The sequence below is a fragment of the Hylobates moloch genome, unplaced genomic scaffold (genome assembly GCF_009828535.3).
Source record: "Hylobates moloch isolate HMO894 unplaced genomic scaffold, HMol_V3 SCAFFOLD_18, whole genome shotgun sequence".
NCBI lineage: Eukaryota > Metazoa > Chordata > Mammalia > Primates > Hylobatidae > Hylobates > Hylobates moloch.
Window position 1 is genome coordinate 64,421,736 of NW_026652293.1, and position 19,248 is coordinate 64,440,983.

The 19,248-nt window shown below is 41.3% G+C and overlaps 1 protein-coding gene across 1 annotated transcript in view; it reads left to right on the forward strand.

The window, feature by feature from the left end:
• DISC1 (DISC1 scaffold protein) overlaps window positions 1-19,248 on the forward strand; it is a 378,435-nt gene that overhangs the window by 196,693 nt on the left and 162,494 nt on the right. The window contains exon 9 of the mRNA XM_032136495.2: window positions 77-265. Coding sequence (XP_031992386.2) covers window positions 77-265 — 189 coding nt within the window. The remainder of the gene's footprint in view (window positions 1-76; window positions 266-19,248) is intronic.

Sequence of the window (19,248 nt, forward strand, 5' to 3'; positions counted from 1 at the left end):
GCTGCTGCTAGATCTTCCATGTGTGCGGATGCTGTAAAGCTTGTTTTCCCTCCTTCTCTCCCACAATGTGCTGTAGGAAACCATTTCTGTACAGCTAAAGACCTCACCGAGGAGATTAGATCATTAACATCAGAGAGAGAAGGGCTGGAGGGACTCCTCAGCAAGCTGCTGGTGTTGAGTTCCAGGAATGTCAAAAAGCTGGGAAGTCTTAAAGAAGATTATGACAGACTGAGAAGAGAAGTGGAGCACCAGGAGACTGCCTATGGTAGGTAGTGCACAACTGTTCCCCGGCCAGATATCGATGGTATTTGTTGTGTTTTGTGGCCAGGCAGGATGTTCTGTGCTTTATGCGAACGTCACTGTGAAGAGCGTCATGGAGCACATGGCCCTTTTCCTTGGGGACATTTTTGGCAGGCGCCTTGGCAAACTGAATGGAATTACTTGTCAGCTTTTGTTTTCATATTCACATGTGACATCTTTTCTTTTTCTGTTCCCTGTCTCACCCTGTGTTTGCTAATAGCCTTGTTGTTATTTAGAGCAATCTCTCCCTTGACAAGGTCTTGAGCATTTTCTTTGTGTGACAGTTATCTTCCTTTTGTCCCTTGGCTCCGTCTCCTAGTCTGCACAATCATAGACTAAATCAGGCTGATCTGAGAAAATTGAGGGAAGACCATGAAGTGGCTCTTCTATGTGTGGACTTTTCTGAGAGCTTCTTTCCCCAGGAAGGATGATGTAGAAGATGTGAATGCTGCCTTAGCCAAAATGTCTGCTTGTCAGAGGAGTTCAAGTGTTCCTGTGTTGTTTCGTTTTCCAGTTGTTAAGAGTAACTGAGCTTACTCTGAGATTTGCACCCGGAGGGATGGTCTCAGAACACGCTGGTTCAGTGCAAATTGAGATAGTAAAAACTTACTTCTTAAAAAATGGTTCTTAAATACATGTCATTTACTAAAACAAATGAAAGAAATATATGTATGAATAAATGGCTGTATTTTACAAAGTACACTTATTTAAGAAGAAATAAGAAAAAAACGGGGCTGATAGGAACCAGATTTGAAATAGGGCTTTTGTAAATATTCCATAAATTGAAGTAAATGAAGAGTAGTATTTATAAGCTAGTTTGAGAAATATAAAATCAGCTAGCTGAAGTTAAGTGCATCGATTTGGGATGAATAAATTTTCTTTTAAAATGCCCATCAATTTGTGTAGAGAGAGGTTTCTTCATAGAGATATTTGAATCAAAGAGTATGTTCAGTAGTTATTCTGTCTTCTTTGTAATGAATACCCTTAAGTTGGCTTAACAACTCAGTACTTATCTTTTTTCTTTTCATTCTTAAAGGTCAAGACTTGTTTTTGCCATATATGTAACTAGAGACAGTACGTTTGAGGCTAAATAACTGTAGTACTAAGGAATGACAACATGCTCACCCAAGACACCACAGCCTGGTTTACTCTGTCATGATAGGAATGAGGATTGTACATTTGAAGTAGGGTTCTGCTATTGATTTTTTAAATGTATAAACAATGGAAACTATGGAATTTCTCATGTTATCACCACATAATTTTTTGTCACAAAATGAAGAATATATTATATCCAAGAATAAAGAGGAAGTGAACATATTTGAGCAAATTTAGTCCAGCAATATTTTCATTTCAATAGTTGAGCCCTTGAAAGCCATTAATATCTCTTTTTAAAAAAAGAACCATGCAGTAGTTTTGAATCTCACCATTGTCACTTCACTAAGTATTTTCACAATGATGAATAAAACATAAACAAATGGAATGAGAGATTGTTACCATGGATGATTCTAAATTGCAGATGGCTCATTACTGTTGCGAAGCCTCTCTTTATGTCTTTACACTTGGATTTTGCTGGGTCAGCCACCCTTTCCCTATACATTGATTTACACGGGTTTAATTTTTTTTAACCAATTTGAGGTGAGTTGGCTTTAGGTGAACCAAATTAACAATCTAGGTTTGAGAGTGTGGGAAAGAAATAAATAACGAATTCCTGAATATATTGAAGCTTTTATTTATTAAAATGTGATAAAACTGGGCCAAAGTCCATATTCAGCTTTTTTTGTGTTTTGAGGGTTAAAAATTCAGAGGGAGCTCTGTGTTCAAGTTTAAATGTAGAGGAAGTACAAAGGAGAGTGTACTTATGCACATACACATATGCATGCATGTACCATGACTCTTTTTAGCCTTAGAGAATGAAACCATTTAGGAAATGAGCAATATGTAGTATTCTTTTTTTTTTGACTTGTACTTTTTTTATTTTTTTATTTTTATTTTTTATTATACTTTAAGTTTCAGGGTACATGTGCACAATGTGCAGGTTTGTTACATATGTATCCATGTGCCATGTTGTTTTGCTGCACCCATTAACTCGTCATTTAGCATTAGGTATATCTCCTAATGCTGTCCCTCCTCCCTCCCCCCACCCCACAACAGTCCCTGGAGTGTGATGTTCCCCTTCCTGTGTCCATGAGTTCTCATTGTTCAGTTCCCACCTATGAGTGAGAACATGCGGTGTTTGGTTTTTTGTCCTTGCGATAGTTTACTGAGAATGATGGTTTCCAGCTTCATCCATGTCCCTACAAAGGACATGAACTCATCATTTTTTATGGCTGCATAGTATTCCATGATGTATATGTGCCACATTTTCTTAATCCAGTCTATCGTTGTTGGACATTTGGGTTGGTTCCAACTCTTTGCTATTGTGAATAGTGCCGCAATAAACATACGTGTGCATGTGTCTTTATAGCAGCATGATTTATAGTCCTTTGGGTATATACCCAGTAATGGGATGGCTGGGTCAAATGGTATTTCTAGTTCTAGATCCCTGAGGAATTGCCACACTGACTTCCACAATGGTTGAACTAGTTTACAGTCCCACCAACAGTGTAAAAGTGTTCCTATTTCTCCACATCCCCTCCAGCAGTATTCTTAAAAAAGATTTTGATTTCCAACAATGGTTGTGTAATGCAGTGTTGGGGGGAAAAAGGCAACTCACGGATGATCAAGCCACCCTGCTTTTCAGGAACCCAGACTCTTCTATCTTGTTCTTCTCTGCCCCACAACACGTGCCATTCAGTCCAACCTGGCTGACCCAGCCACGTGCATGTCCAAGTCCAGTCAGAAAAAAAACAAAGAAGGAAGAGAGCTCATCTATCCCCTTTAAGTACCCTTTTAGAAATCTGCACACATCTCTGCTACGGCCACATCCCTGTGACCTTAACCTTGTTATATGGTAACAGCTACTTGCAAGAGGGGCTGGGAGCTGTCCTTACCCTGGGCAGCAATGTGCCGCACTAAAGTGCTGAATTCTGTTTCCGTGGCCAAAGGGGAGATTTGCAGTCTTAGGGAACAATTAGCAGTGTCTGTCATACAGAGACCTCTTAATGATGTGAAGTGTATCTCTAATGATGCACCTGAGATGAATTTGCTGCACGCATCACTTAAAATATCATTGTATCTTGTGTCTCTGGCTAGATTGTGAGTCCACTGAGGTCAGAACATTGTTCTTAGGTTTCACTGTACTGCTTTGGTGTCCAGCATGATGTCTTTTAAAATAGTAAATATACTATACCATCAATATTTGTTCATTTACTGGGGCCAGATGTTAAAATGACACATGAATGAGTCCTCTCTTCCTGCATTTTGGATTGCAGATCCAGACCTTGAATCTTCTGCTTCTTTATTCATTTTCCAAATTAATGAGGGTAGTGATAAGTTTGTCTTTCTTGGAAGATGCTTAAGTTGTCTGAATTGGATATTCAGTTTGGAGTGTCAGCAGATAGAACAATACGGTGGTAGAAAAGGAACTGAAATATGCCAAGGTACTCAAGGGCAAAGGGAGACAGACCTCATCACCGAATCCATTGGCTTTTGTCGCCAAGACACAATCTCTATAAAGAGATGATAAAGAAGTGTGCTTTAACTCCTGTCAGCTGTTCTTGAGACTTCAGGATAACACATTTGAATTCTGAGCAATGTTAAGTGCAGTGAAATAGAAGGAAAAGCTAAATCTATCTTTCAAGCCTTGAATATTTATGGAAATTAACTATAAACATTTAATTATTGTGGATTCCAATGTGTGTGTTTATTTAAAGAAGGGTGGAATGAAAAATATCAGCAACTTTTACAGTTTGCTACATCTGCTTTTTTTTTTTTTTTTTTTTTTGAGACAGAGTTTTGCTCTTGTCACCCAGGCTAGAGTTCAAGCGATTCTCCTGCCTCAGCCTCCCAGGTAGCTGGGATTATAGGTGCCCACCACCACGCCCCGCTAATTTTTGTATTTTTTTAGTAGTGACGGAGTTTCACCATGTTGGCCAGGCTGGTCTCAAACTCCTGACCTCAGGTGATCCACCCGCTTAGGCCTCCCAAAGTGCTGGGATTACAAGCGTGAGCCACCGCGCCCGGCCTACAACTGCTTTTCAAGAAAAAAGGGCAGCCCTCAGATTTATGCAACAGTTTTTCGCCATCCCTTGTGTATAAATTGGTAATCTGTATTGTACTTTATTAATATTGTTGATTTTGCACTGTAACTCAGCTATAAAGGAAACCGACGTCAAGGGGAGAGATTTAATCACAGAATAATCAGGACTAGAATTTTAAATAGGACATCATTAGCATGTTAATGAATTTTCCCACCTTATGCCAGCTTTCTGAGTAGAAAAGATACTTCAGATGTAGCTCAAAAATCTGGCTGGTTCCCTGGCCCAGTGAGCTGTCAGGAATCTGTGTAGGGGGATCCATAAGCTAAGTGAAGGGATTCTAAGTGAGAATACCAAGCAGCAAGATTTTGTTTTTCTGAGAACGATGGCTAACTGTGCCCAGCCTAAACTCATTTGTCTTTCGGTGAGTAAGAGGGGAATGGGAGGCAGAGAAGGGGCAGTTGAAGGGTAACTATAAATATTTAAGTTTATAATGAGGTTGGAGTAGAGGCACCTTTCCAATTATGGTTTGGGGTTAGGGCCTTTTGCTTTAGATAGAAAAGTTGTAAGTTCACAATGACAAGATCCTGCCCTAATTCTTGGCACAGTCTCATAATTTTTGAGCTTGAAATAGCTGATGAAAGGAAGCATGAGTGTCTTAGTCCATCTGTGTTGCTATAGAGGAATACCTGAGGCTGGGTCATTTATAAAGAAAAGGGAATTCTTTGGCTCACAGTTTTGCAGGCTGTCTAAGAAGCATAGTGCCAACATCTGCTTCTGGTGAGGGCCTCAGGCTGCTTCCACTCATGGCAGAAGATGAAGGGGAGCTGGCGTGGGCAGCTCACTGGTGAGAGAGGAAGCAAAAAGAGAGAGAGAAGGGACATGGCACACTCTTTTTAACAACCAGCTCTCCCAGAAACTAATAGAGTGAGAACTCACTCATTGATGACCAAGGTATTCATGAGGGATCTGCCCCCACGACCCAGACACCTCCCATTAGGCTCCACCTTCAACACTGGGGATCAAATTTCAACATAAGGTTTGGAGGTCAAAGAAAAGAAACTATAGCAGTGACAGATTATACTGAGATATCGGTTTAACTCTGAAGTTCCCGGATGCAGCTACTTGCAGAATTTCACTTCACACCTATTAAGAAAAGTCTTTTAGTTTAGAAATCCTGTGAGTTACAAGTTCTGCATATATAGGCAGTAATTCTTTTTTTCCACATATATCAGATATATGTAGAAGAAACATTCATGAAAAAGTAGAAAAAAAGAATAAAATCTATGGGTCCCTTTTATTGGCAGGGAGAGGGAGGAAATGGAGAACCGGGACAATACATATAACAGATAAAAAACAATAAAATTAACAAACAACAATAAAATTTAAAAACGAAGACAGAAGAAAATGCCAATGTCAAGTGTTAATTATTTGATTGAGAATATGATGTGATAATGAACTTCCTAGAAGTCAGAGCAAAAAAGACAGTTGAAGCACCATCCTTCTTCCTCAAAAGCACCTTGAAAAACACAGAGTTTTTTGGGAATTCAGAGTGATGCTAAATTCTTCAAGACAATTCTCTTGAAAGCATAGTGGAATGTCCTCCTGAACAGATTTGTAACACATGCAGAAAGCTCTTTTACTTGTATTATTATTTTTTAAAACTTTCTATCTTAGGTTCGGGGTACATATGCAGGTTCGTTATACAGGTGAATTGCATGTCATTGGGGTTTGGTGTCCAGAATATTTTATCACTCAGGTGATAAGCATGTTATCCAATGGTTGTGACCAACTACCTCTAGGAAAAAACATGTTAGGGGATCCCTTCAAAGCAGGAGGGACTGTGGACAGGAGAGACTGAAACCACATACACATTTTAGATATGTAGGTATGTACAGTTTTTCCCACAGAAAGATCCAGTTTTTCAGCAGATTTTAAAAGGGGTCGTTCTAAGATCCCTCACATTTTAAGAAACATTAAGGTATTAAACTATGGAGGTGAATTAGGGCTTGGGCTAGTGAAGTTTAAATACGGCATCTTCCAATTTCTGACATTATTCTGAGATGTAACTTAGTACCTAAAAAGTGGCTGGAGAACATATCCTGTACACTCACCAAATGTCACTTCTTTCCTCTGAGCTTTGGCTAAGAACTATGTATAAGACAACTTAGCCCTCCAGGCCAGAACGGTGATAGTGCTCTTGATAACAGAGGGCCAAGCCGTCTGCTTAGGAACCAGATGAGTGTTGCAGTGCTATGTGGCAAGAAATGTAGATGTTTATATGGGAAATAGATATGTGTCTGCCTTTCCAAATTCGAAATCTTCAGTCATTTAGATTAAAAAAATATGTCAAATAGGATCTTTTGGAAGAAATAAAAAAAATTCAAAATCCTTTCCCTCAAGTTTTTCTGATGGGCTGAGGTTTTAAATCTCTAATCATTTATCTTTGATTTGCCTTATTGATTACTTTATCACTTTATCAGGATGCTGATTAAATCTATGTTTGTGTTTTTAATTTCTCTCCATTTTTTCATTTCCAATTACATCCTTGCATCACTATTAGTGTGATTACTTCCCTTCAGCCATTTTTGCCTGTGAATTTCTAAGCTTGAAATTTGCAACTAACTTTCTCCCTCCTTTATTAAGTCGCTGTGATAATTCTTTTGGGAGGCATCCCCATACAGTGGAAAAAGCCTGGATTAGGATGTAGGGGGCATCAGTTTAATCTCAGTCCTGCCCTTCCCTAATCATCTGCACAGCACCTGATATATATAACATCAGAATGTGAGGCTTAATGAATGAATAATCTTCAGCAAGTCACTGAATTTTATCTGAGTCTCAATTGCTTCATATATAATACTGTAGAACCAGATCCTGAAGTTGCATTTCCATCCATCCATCCATCCATCCATCCATCCATCCATCCAGCCATCCATCCAGCCATCGCTCCTTCCCACAAGCATTTATTGAGTACTTACAATATGTTAGGTGCTGTGTCAGGCCCTCATGGTCCAGAGATGAATTAGATAGTCCCTGTGGCTACTGAGGTCCCTTTTAACTCTAGCCCCTTGTATGTGAATTTCCATAATTCAATTTATACTTTGTTCATTTATTTTCTTGCTCTCAGCTACTTTTGATCTCCTTTTCCCACTTTTATCCGTATATATTTTTAGAAGTCCCTACTATTGTTACATCTTTTTTCACTTGTCTCTCTACTTGTTTCTATACTCCCTTAAAATATGTAAGTCACTTACCCCCTGGGTGGAAATACAATGATGTTTTCAATTATATTTCATACCAAATTGCAACAGGCAGTTTTTTTTAACATGCTAATTCGTTTAGAGCAGAAACTTAACTCTATGTAATAGGGTGGGTACATGTGTCTCTTAAATATTGGCCAGATTTTTTGCTTTGTAGATTATTCTTACTAATCAGTGCCTATTAGAGTCTCTTTGAACATTTCATATGGACTCTGGGCTTTGATAATGTTGGTAGACACATGTACTCACACACACTCATATAATGTCCTGAAGATTAAGCTAAGAGTGATGGTAAGTGGAACTTTATGATATTAAAGAAGAGCCTATTTGCTATGTTTTGGGTGAAGGGATTATTTTTTGCATGGGGACCCTACCGTGTATTGCAGAATATTTCACATCCCTGGTCATTGCCTGCATCCAACTCTTCTTCCCACCCCCATTTTTCAATGCCCCCAGGTAGGAGTGGTACCACCCTCAGTTAACTGCAGAACTTCAGCCTAATGCTTTATGTTTTAATATCATCCCTATGATTTGAAAATATATTGTCGTGATCATTAGAACTTACCTGGAATTAATAAAGCCAAATTCTATTATTCACATTATCTTTCATATAGATCCTTAGAGGTTTAAATATAAGTTCTTTGCAGATTTCTTCTTCCATTGCTCTTTACTGTGTATATTTCTTGGGCACAGATTTCTGTATGCACGGATGAGCTACAGCTATTGTGGATTTAATGTTTTCTTTGAAGGAAAGGAATGATCCCTTGCACGAAGTCACCCTCTTTTTAGTAACAAAGACTTATCCCTTTCTTTTTGTTTCTCAAGCAGTTAAGAACTAAGCACTGTGCTAAGACTTGACACACTTTAGTCATCTCATCCTCTGGACTGCTGTGGTACCAGCTCTACTGGAATCTCTGTTTTACAGATGAAGAAGCCGAGGTTTAGGAAGGATCCTGCCACAGAGCCTTCAGGGGGCAAGGCCAACATCTGAATCCTTCTTACCTGCCATTTTACCTTTGACGTTGCTTTATGTTCTTTATGAACTTGATTCCTAATGTCAGGCTCTATCCATCCCGCAACCTCATCGCCCTACCTAAATACCACACTCATAGATTCATAATTACAAAACGAAAGTCTGCAAAAAGTCATCTATTGATGATGTTGAACATCCTGAAAAGACGGGTATTTTTTTTTTCATTTTTGAAGTTTTCAAGCACCCTCCCTATATTTTGTGCCTGAGATGATGATCCACTATCTGCCATGTTGCTATAGCAGATGGATAATTTAACTCACTAGTAGGAGGTTCTATAGGTTATCACCCTATGAAACTCGTATCTTTTGTATTAAAACCTCAATTCTTTATTTTTGAAGGGTGACTAGGAGAAACTTGGCATACTACCATAAATCAGAGAGAAGTTGAACTATAGCAATTTAATTGGATACATATTTGTTGACTTCAAACCAGTTTTTTGTATATTTTCAAAGAACTGTTGCTAGTTCTGCTTCCTGTTCTAAAAGGCTGAAATGTCAATGTTTTCCTTTGTATTCCTATAAGTAAATGCATTGGTTATTAGATTGATACATTACTCAGTTTCTGGTAAAGAAGTAGTTAGAAGCCCTGTTTACTTTTAAGAATTTACTAATTTGTCATCCTTTTGATTACAAGGAATTCAATTTGCAACATGTGATGTCAATCTTTCTAGGCTTCTTTTGAGTGAGTTTTGAACTTTAGTTAAATAAAACAACTTTTTTTTTTTTTTGAGATAGAGTCTCAGTCTATTGCCAAGGCTAGAGTGCAGTGGCGCGATCTTGGCTCACTGCAGCCTCCACCTCCCAGGTTCAGGCAGTTCTCTGCCTCAGCCTCCCGAATAGCTGGGACTACAGGCGCCTGCCACCATGCCTGGCTAATTTTTTGTATTTTTAGTAGAGATGGGATTTCACCATCCTGGCCAGGCTGGTCTTGAACTCCTGACCTCGTGATCCACCTGCCTCGGCCCCCTAAAGGGCTGGGATTACAGGCATGAGCCACTGCGCCCAGCATAAATAAAACAACATTTAAACTATGATATAATTTAGGATTTTCAGGAATGAAGGTTGATTCTTTATAAACCAAATTTGATTTTGTGAGGTTTTGCGGAATTTAATTTTACTTGGCTAAATATGACATCTTTTATGTGGTCACAGTTTTTTCAGTGATTAATTTGGTGAGAAATATTTTGTTTTCCTTCTTGGCATTTTCATGAGTTATGGCTTCCTGTACACACTCCTGCCATTTCAGCTCTGTACTTTTTCTTTGAAGCTGCCATATGTTAACAACCCAAGAGAGATGGTATTTACTGGAGAGATCATCACTTGTTGCTAATTTGATTTTTCAGATTCTCTGAGCTCTTATAAAAGAGAGAGAGTATGCTGATGAATGTTTTCCTGCCCTGACTGCTTTGAGGAGCTAGTGTTTGCTGCCCTGGGCCCTTAGTCCTGTTATGTTTTGGACTTGGGGATGGCCACTGTGTCTAATCCACTTTCCACTGAGGCTTTTCTGTAACTGGGGAGGGCTGGATCATTGTAGGGGTGGACAACCCTGAGTGAATGCACTGCAATTTAATATTTATGGCCAGTACAGAAACCATCAGGAATTGCTTAAGGATTTACTGACTTGGCATCATCAAAAATTTATGAGGCAGGCATGCTTATATTCCACAAGCCTGCAGAGTCATAGAATGTCGTTTTATTTTTCTTTTGACATTATACTTTCTGGAGTCTTAATAACTCCTTAACAACTGATGACACACTTTGCTTTTTGGTTTAATTATAACCACATTTTATTTGCTAAAATGATGTTTAATTTTTGGTGTATTAACCCATTATGAATATCTCTCTTTTCCTATGTTTACTATGACTGCTTTACACTTCAAGTCTCCCCAAATCTGATATTTTCCTTCCCCAAGAAAGAACCAAATGCAATTATATTATAATTGCATGGTCTGTTAATGAATGGAGGTCTGTCTGGTTTGGACAAGGTGACTGAAATTTTGGGCTTCTTTTTAACTCTGACCTGGATCCAGCATTCTACTTTGCTTCATATGTACCAATTATGTTGGGTGAGACACATACATTGGAATTTGGCAAGTGTCTGTATACCCTTCACCCAACTCCATTGTTTTCAGAAACTGAGTAACAGTAGTGGCTGGATACCAACTTCATGTCTGCCTAAGAAGGTCACCAAACACTGACATTCCCCAGTGGTCTGGAATCTGCAAATCTGTCAGCCTTTGGAAGTGAAGTAATTCTCCCCTAAAGATTGCAGAGAAATTCTCTGAAGTCAAAGCTGATGAAACTTCTGGAGTTACTCTAGGATAAAATTTTAATTTATTTCAAAAAATACCTTTAGCATAAAATAAAATTTTTGAAATGAATGAAAAATGTTTATCATACAACTTCTATAACAGAGCCCCTGGTTGCATTTTTTGCATTCTCTTCTGTGCTTGCAGCACAGGAAAGCTTTTTACACACTTGTACTGAGAAAGAGGATGCAATTTTACATCCTCTGTCTGTCCTTAACCTTATAGGACAATAGTGAAAGCATGGCACCAATTAATCCTCATAACTGTAGTTTGAGACAAATTTATTATTCCCAATCTACCGATGTGTGAAACTGAGGCTCAGTGAATTAACAGAGTGGCTCAAGTTTCTGTATATGGGAAGTAAAGAACTGGAATGAGACTCATCTGTCTCACTTCAGAGCCACACTCTTCATTATACACTTCTGTGTCCCTGGTTGCACTATAGTATTCCAGTTTATTATTTGTTATGTACGTAACAGTCCAAGAATCAATATACTGTGACTTACTTGACTACCTCCTTATTCTGAGGTGTTTAATGATTATTTCATGAATTTGTTTCTGAAGATAAAGTGCCAAGATTGGGATTAATGACCCAAAGAATGCAGTCATTTTTATGGCTTCATACATAATGCAGATTGATTTGCAAAAGGGTTATAGCAATTTAATTGATACTACCAATCCATCCTTTCTAATAATAAGCGTTATTTTTTAAAAGATTATTAGTATAATAACAATAATAGAGTGGTATTTAATTCATGCCTTGTTTTTGCATATCTTTGACTAATACATTCAACTTGTTTTTTTGTGCCTTTATAAGTTTTTTTTTGAGACAGGGTCTTACTCTGTCACCTAGGCTGGAGTGCAGTGGCATTATCTTGGCTCACTGCAACCTCCACCTGCTGGGCTCAAGTGATCCTCCCATCTCAGCCTTCTGAATAGCTGGAAGTACAGGCATTCGCCACTATGGCCTGGCTTGGTAGAGACGGGATTATGCCATGTTGCCTAGGGTAGTCTTGAACTCCTGGGCTCAAGTGATCCACCTGTCTTGGCTTCCGAGAGTGTTGGGATTACAAAGTGAGCCACCATGCCTGGCCTAATTTTTTTCATTGTGTGTTTCACTCGCATCCATTTGAAGAGACCACCAAACAGGCTTTGTGTGAGCGACAAGGCTGTTTATTTCACCTGGGTGCAGGTGGGCTGAATCTGAAAAGAGAGTCAGCGAAGGGAGATAGGGGTGGGGCCATTTTATAGGATTTGGGTAGGTAAAGGAAAATTACAGTCAAAGGGGGGTTCTCTGGCAGGCAGGAGTGGGGGTCACAAGGTGCTCAGTAGGGGAGCTTTTGAGCCAGGATGAGCCAGGAGAAGGAATTTCACAAGATAATGTCATCAGTTAAGGCAGGAACAGGCCATTTTCACTTCTTTTGTGTGGAATGTCATCAGTTAAGGCAGGAACTGGCCATCTGGATGTGTACATGCAGGTCACAGGGGATATGATGGCTTAGCTTGGGCCCAGAGGCCTGGCATTCCTGTCTTCTTATATTAATAAGAAAAATAAAATGAAATAGTGGTAAAGTGTTGGGATGGCGAAAATTTTGGGGGATGGCATGGAGAGATAATGGGTGATGTTTCTCAGGGCTGCTTCGAGTGGGATTAGGGGCAGCATGGGAACCTAGAGTGGGAGAGATTAAGTTGAAGGAAGATTTTGTGGTAAGGAGTGATATTGTGCAGTTGTTAGAAGAAACAGTTGTCATTTAGAATTATTGGTGATGGCCTGGATACGGTTTTGTATGAATTGAAAAACTAAATGGAATAAGAGAAGGAGAAAAACAGTTATTAAAGGTCTAAGAATTGGGAGGACCCAGGACATCTAATTAGAGAGTGCCTAAGGAGATTCAGCATAGTCCTGCCAGCAAAGATTATTTATTTACTTTAAGAGTTAAGAATGGCAGTCTGGGGATAGCACCAGGAGATATCACCAGGAGATAACAGTGTAAACCGGCAGTGTAAACAAGAGCAGGGCATGTATGAGTAGTTGAGAACGGTGAATAGGAGTATGACTAGACAGAAGATAGTAGGGATGACAAGTTTTTTGGGGCACAGTCCAAGTTGGTCTGGTGTCTGGAATGAGACTGGGGCCTAATAAAAAGGATTGCCCATACAGGAGCTCAAATGGGCTGTACCCTGTAGCATTCCGAGGACAGGCCTGAATTCTGAGAAGGGAAAGTGGTAAAAGTATTGTCCAGTCCTTTTTAAGTTGGTGGCTGAGCTTGGTGAGGTTTGTTTTTAAAAGACCATTAGTCCGCTCTACCTTTCCTGAAGACTGAAGACCATAAGGGATATAAAGGTTTCAGTGAATACCAAGAGCCTGAAAAAAATGCTTGGCTGATTTGACTAATAAAGGCCGGTCTGCTATTGGACTGTATAGAGGTGGGAAGGCCAAACTGAGGAATTATGTCTGACGGAAGGGAAGAAATGACCGCGGTGGCCTTCTCAGACCCTGTAGGAAATGCCTCTACCCATCCAGTGAAAGTGTCTACCCAGGCTAAGAGGTATTTTAGTTTTCTGACTCGGGGCATGTGAGTAAAGTCAATTTGCCAGTCCTGGGCAGGGGCAAATCCCCGAGCTTGATGTGTAGGGAAGGGAGGAGGCCTGAACAATCCTTGAGGGGCAGTAGAATAGCAGATGGAATACTGAGAAGTGATTATCTTGAGGATAGATTTCCAGGATGGAAAAGAAATGAGAGGTTCTAAGAGACGGGGTAGCAGCTTGTAACCTACGTGGAAGAGGTTATGAAATGACGATAGAATAGAATGGGCCTGTGAGGCTGGAAGGAGATATTTTCCTTGGTCAAAGAACCATTTGCCTTGTGTGGGAAGAGATTGATAGGTGGAAGTTTCAGCGGGAGAGTAGGTGGGAGTGACCGATGTGAAGGAGAAAAACTGGCCGTGAGGGACAGAAGTTGGAAAGCTAGCTGCTTGTCTAGCCACCTTATCAGCGTAAGCGTTGCTTAGAGCAATGGGATCTGACGCCTTTTGATGCCCCTTGCAGTGAATGACCCCAGCTTCCTTTGGAAGTAAAGTGGCCTTGAGCAGAGTTTTTATTAAAGAGGCATTAATGATGGAGGACCCTTGCGTAGTGAGGAAACCTCTTTCAGCCCATATAACAGCATGGTGGTGTAGGACATGGAAGGCATATTTAGAGTCAGTATAAATATTGACGTGTCATCCTTTTGCAAGAGTGCGGGCTTGAGTTAAGGCAGCTAGTTCGGTTTGCTGAGAGGTAGTGGAGCAGGGCAGAGTGGTAGCCTCAGTATAGATGTGGAAGATACTATAGCATAGCCTGCCTTTGCTGGTGAGTGGCGATTAGGCCTGGTGGAACTGCCATCAATAAACCAAATGTGATCAGGGTGAGGAACAGGAAAGAAGGAAATATGGGAAAATGGGGTGAATGTTAGATGGATCAGAGAGATACAGTCATGAGGGTCAGGTGTGGTATCCAGAATAATGTGGGAGGCCGGATTGAAGTCCGTGCCAGGAACAATGGTAATTGTGGGAGACTCAGCAAAGAGTGAGTATAGCTGAAGGAGCCAGGGAGCAGAAAGTATATGCATCAGGTATGAGGAAGAGAATAGATTTTGGAAGTTATGAGAACTGTAGAGAGTGAGTTGAGCATAGTTTGTGATTTTCAGGGCTTCTAAAAGTATTAAAGCAGCGGCAGCTGCTGCACGCAGACATGAGGGCTAGGCTAAAACAGTAAGGTCAAGTTGTTTGGATAGAAAGGCTACAGGGTGCAGTCCCAGCTCTTGTGTAAGAATTCTGACTGCCCTAACCATGCCTAGGAAGGAAAGGAGTTGTTTTATAGAAGGGATTGAGGTTTGAGAGATTAGTTGGACAGGATCAGCAGGGAGAGCACGTGTGTTTTTATGAGAATTATGCCGAGATAGGTAACAGATGAGGATGAAATTTGGGCCTGACTGAAGTAATGGGGGCTGTCTGTGAAGGCTTGTGGCAGTACAGCCCAGGTAATTTGCTGAGCCTGATAGGTGTCAGGGTCAGTCTAAGTGAAAGCAAAGAGAGGCTGGGATGAAGGGTGCAAAGGGATAGTAAAGAAAGCATGTTTGAGATCCAGAACAGAATAATGGATTGTGGAGGGAGGTATTGAGGATAGGAGAGTATATGAGTTTGGCACCACAGGGTGGATAGGCAAAACAATTTGGTTGATAAGGCGCAGATCCTGAACTAACCTGTAAGGCTTGTCTGGTTCTAGGACAGGTAAAATGGGGGAATTGTAAGGAGAGTTTATAGGCTTTAAAAGGCCATGCTATAACAGTGAGTGATAACAGGCTTTAATCCTTTTAAAGCGTGCTGTGGGATGGGATATTGGCATTGAGTGGGATAAGGGTGATTAGGTTTTAATGAGATGGTAAGGGGTGCATGATCAGTCCCCAAGGAGGGAGTAGAGGTATCCTATACTTTTGGGTTAAGGTGGGGGGATACAAAAGGAAGACGCAAAGGAGGCTTTGGATTGGGAAGAAGGATGGCAATGAGATGTGGCTGTAGTCCAGGAATAGTCAGGGAAGCAGATAATTTAGTTAAAGTGTCTTGGCCTAATAAGGGAACTGGGCAGGTGGGGATAACTAAAAAGGAGTGCTTAAAAAAGTATTGTCTAACTTGGCACCAGAGTTGGGGAGTTTTAAGAGGTTTAGAAGCCTGGCCATCAATACCCACAACAGTTATGGAGGCAAGGGAAGCAAGCCCTTGAAAAGAAGGTAATGTGGAGTGGGTAGCCTCCGTATTGACTAAGAAGGGGATGGACTTACCCTCCACTGTGAGAGTTACCCAAAGCTCTGCGTCCGTGATGGTCTAGGGGGCTTCCAAGGTGATTGGGCAGTGTCAGTCTTCAGCCGCTAAGCTGAGAAGATCTGGGAAGGAGTCAGTCAGAGAGCCTTGGGCCAGAGTTCCAGGGGCTCTGAGAGTGGCTGCCAGGTGAGTTGAACAGTCTGATTTTCAGTGGGGTCCCACACAGCTGGGACGTGGCTTAGGAGGAATCCTGGGCTGCGGGCATTCCTTGGCCTGGTGGCCAGATTTCTGGCGCTTGTGGCAAGCTCCTGGGGGAGGCGGGCCTGGAGGAATGCCTGGCCACTGCGGTTTAGGCGTTTGGAAGTTCTTGTGTGCTGGAGATGTGGCTGGGGTTTGTCTCATAGTGGAGGCAAGGAATTGCAACTCAGAAATATGTTGCTACTTGGCTGCCTCTGTTCTGTTATTGTACACCTTGAAGGAGAGGTTAAGTCCTATTTTGGGGTTTGAGGGCCAAAATTTAATTTTTGGAGTTTTATTTAATGTAGGGAGCAGACTGAGTAATAAAATGTATATTGAGAATAAGATGGCCTTTTGACCTTTTAGGGTCTAGGGCTGTAAAGCATCTCAGGGTTGCTGCCAAATGAGCCATGAACTGGGCTGTGTTTTTATATTTGATGAAAAAGAGTCTAAATGATATCTGATTTGGGATAAAGAAAAAGGAGCATTAACCTTGACTATGCCTTTAGCTCCAGCCACCTTTTTAAGAGTAAATTGCTGAGCAGGTCGGGGAGGGCTAGTCACGGAATGAAACTGTAAGCTGGACCGGGTGTGAGGAGGGGGGGTGATAAAAGGATTATAGGGTGGAGGAGTGGAGGCTGAGAAAGAATTGGGACCTAGCTTGGCCTGGCGAGGAGGGGAGAGGTCAGATGGGTCTGTAGAAAAGGAAGATTAGAAAGACTCAGCGACGCTTGGGATTGAGACTGAGGGGACAGGCGGGAGGGAAAGAAGGAAGATTTGGGACGAGTTGCATTGGGAACAGAGACTAGGGAGGGACCGATGTGTAAAAGAATGCCTGGACGTCAGGCACCTCAGACCGTTTGCCCATTTTACGACAAGAATTATTTAGAACTTGTAGGATGGAAAAAGTGACAGTGCCGTTTTCTGGCTATTTGGAACCACTGTTGTGTTTGTATTGGGGTCAAGTGGCATTGCAGAAGAAAATAAGGCATTTAAGTTTTAGGTCTGGTGTGAGTTGAAGAGATTTTAGGTTTTTAAGAACACAGGCTAAGGGAGAAGAAGGGGGAGTGGAGGGTGGAAGCTTGCCCATAGTGAAGGAGACAAGCCCAGAGAAAAGAGAGAATAGAGACCCGGAGAGAAGGCGTGGGGGATTCTTGCCCCCCAGAAAAGCGGAGAAGGGGTAGAGAATGGAGGGAAGGGGTCGGGGAGTTCTTGCCCCCTAGAAAAGCGGTATTTGCTGCTAAGGGTGAAGGAGAAGGGGTTGGGGAGTTCTTGTCCCCCATAAAAGCGGTACTTTCTGCTAAGGGTGAAGGACTAAGGCAGGCGTCCCTGCATGGCCAGACACCTCTGAAATGTGGATGAATAATCAGGCAGGCATCCCCGTGTGATTAAACACCAAGGGAAGACTGTCTTCCTGAGTCCGTGACTGGTGCTGGAGTTTTGGGTCCACAGATAAAATGCGTCTCCTTCGTCTCTACCAGGAAAGGAAAGGAACTGAAATTAAGAGAAGGGAGAGATTGAAGTGTGGCGCCAAGATTGAAAGGAGAAAGAGGTTGAGGCATAGTGAGAGAGGTTGGAGAAGAGAGTAAAAAGAGGCCGCTTACCGGATTTAAAATTGGTGAGATATTCCTTGGGCTGGTTGGTTTGAGGACCAGAGGTCGTAGGTGGATCTTTCTCATAGAACAAAGAGCAGGAGGAAAGGGGATTTGATCTCCCAAGGGAGGTCCCCTGATCTGAGTCACGGCATCAAATTTCACTCGCGTCCGTGTGAAGAGACCACCAAACAGGCTTTGTGTGAGCAACAAGGCTGTTTATTTCACCTGGGTGCAGGCGGGCTGAGTCCGAAAAGAGAGTCAGCAAAGGGTGATAGGGATGGGGCTGTTTTATAAGATTTGGGTAGGTAAAGGAAAATTACAGTCAAAGGGGGGTTGTTCTCTGGCGGGCAGAGTGGGGGTCACAAGGTGCTCAGTAGGGGAGCTTTTGAGCCAGGATGAGCCAGGAGAAGGAATTTCACAAGATAATGTCATCAGTTAAGGCAGGAACAGGCCATTTTCACTTCTTTTGTGGTGGAATGTCATCAGTTAAGGCAGGAACTGGCCATCTGGATGTGTATGTGCAGGTCATAGGGGATATGATGGCTTAGCTTGGGCTCAGAGGCCTGACAGTGTGTTGCCTATGTCCTTTGTCTATTGGTTTTATTTTGAAGGAGGCACCTAGTGGTTACCTTCTCTTTATATAATATGGTTATGAATCATTTTTTCCTATTTGTATGTGTGTGTGTGTGTTAGTGAAATTAACCCCCATCATGATTAATAGTGGACCAAGAACAAAGTATAAAACATAATATCATGTTGGGATAATGGTGTAGAATGGATTTTAAACTTCTTAAGGCATTAGGGTGCAAATGATGTACTAAACAACATAGACCGATCTTTCTGAGTAAAGTCATCCTGTTTCCACTCTGTGTATTAATATGCATTGGACCTGGCCTTTCAAATAAATGTGATATTCAGGGAACTGCTGCAATTGAGACCTTAATAAACCACTTTCACTTTTTTCAGTAAATCTGTGAAAGGTATTATTTTACATTTTCTCCACTGTTAAAATACAGAAACTGAGAGAAGTACTCAGTATTCTACCCATGACCTTATTTTTCTTCAGGATGCATCTCGTGTTTGTACTTCACTGTCTTTGGCCGTTTTTTTCTTTATTATTTCCCATTTTCTTAAGTTGATCCATTATAAAAACAACTCCTGCTTACAAGACTATTTTTTTCCTTCCAGAGGCATGCTGTTGTTTCATAGGTGAACGGATAGTGTCTTGATGGTATCTGTGGCCCTTGAAGCTGCAGTTTAAGGGAGGGGGTTCAAAGAAATGGTAGAGAAAGGTTGTCACTGTCCTGGAAGGATGCCAGACAGGATGACCTTTGAAACTGTCACCAGAGGCATGAAAAATGGGTTTGCAATAGTTCCCTGCCCTTCTCTGCACAGATGATATGCAGCATTTGGTATTAAGGCAAAGATCCTTTTCCAATGATGTGTAATCATAAATCATAAGAAATTTCTATGATTTCGGATTCAGGAAGGCACCTTTCTACCTGTTGCAGCTGTTGGGAGTCATTCTCCCTCCAACCCAACCACGTCTTCCCATGGCTTTTGGCTGCTTCCGTTGACCT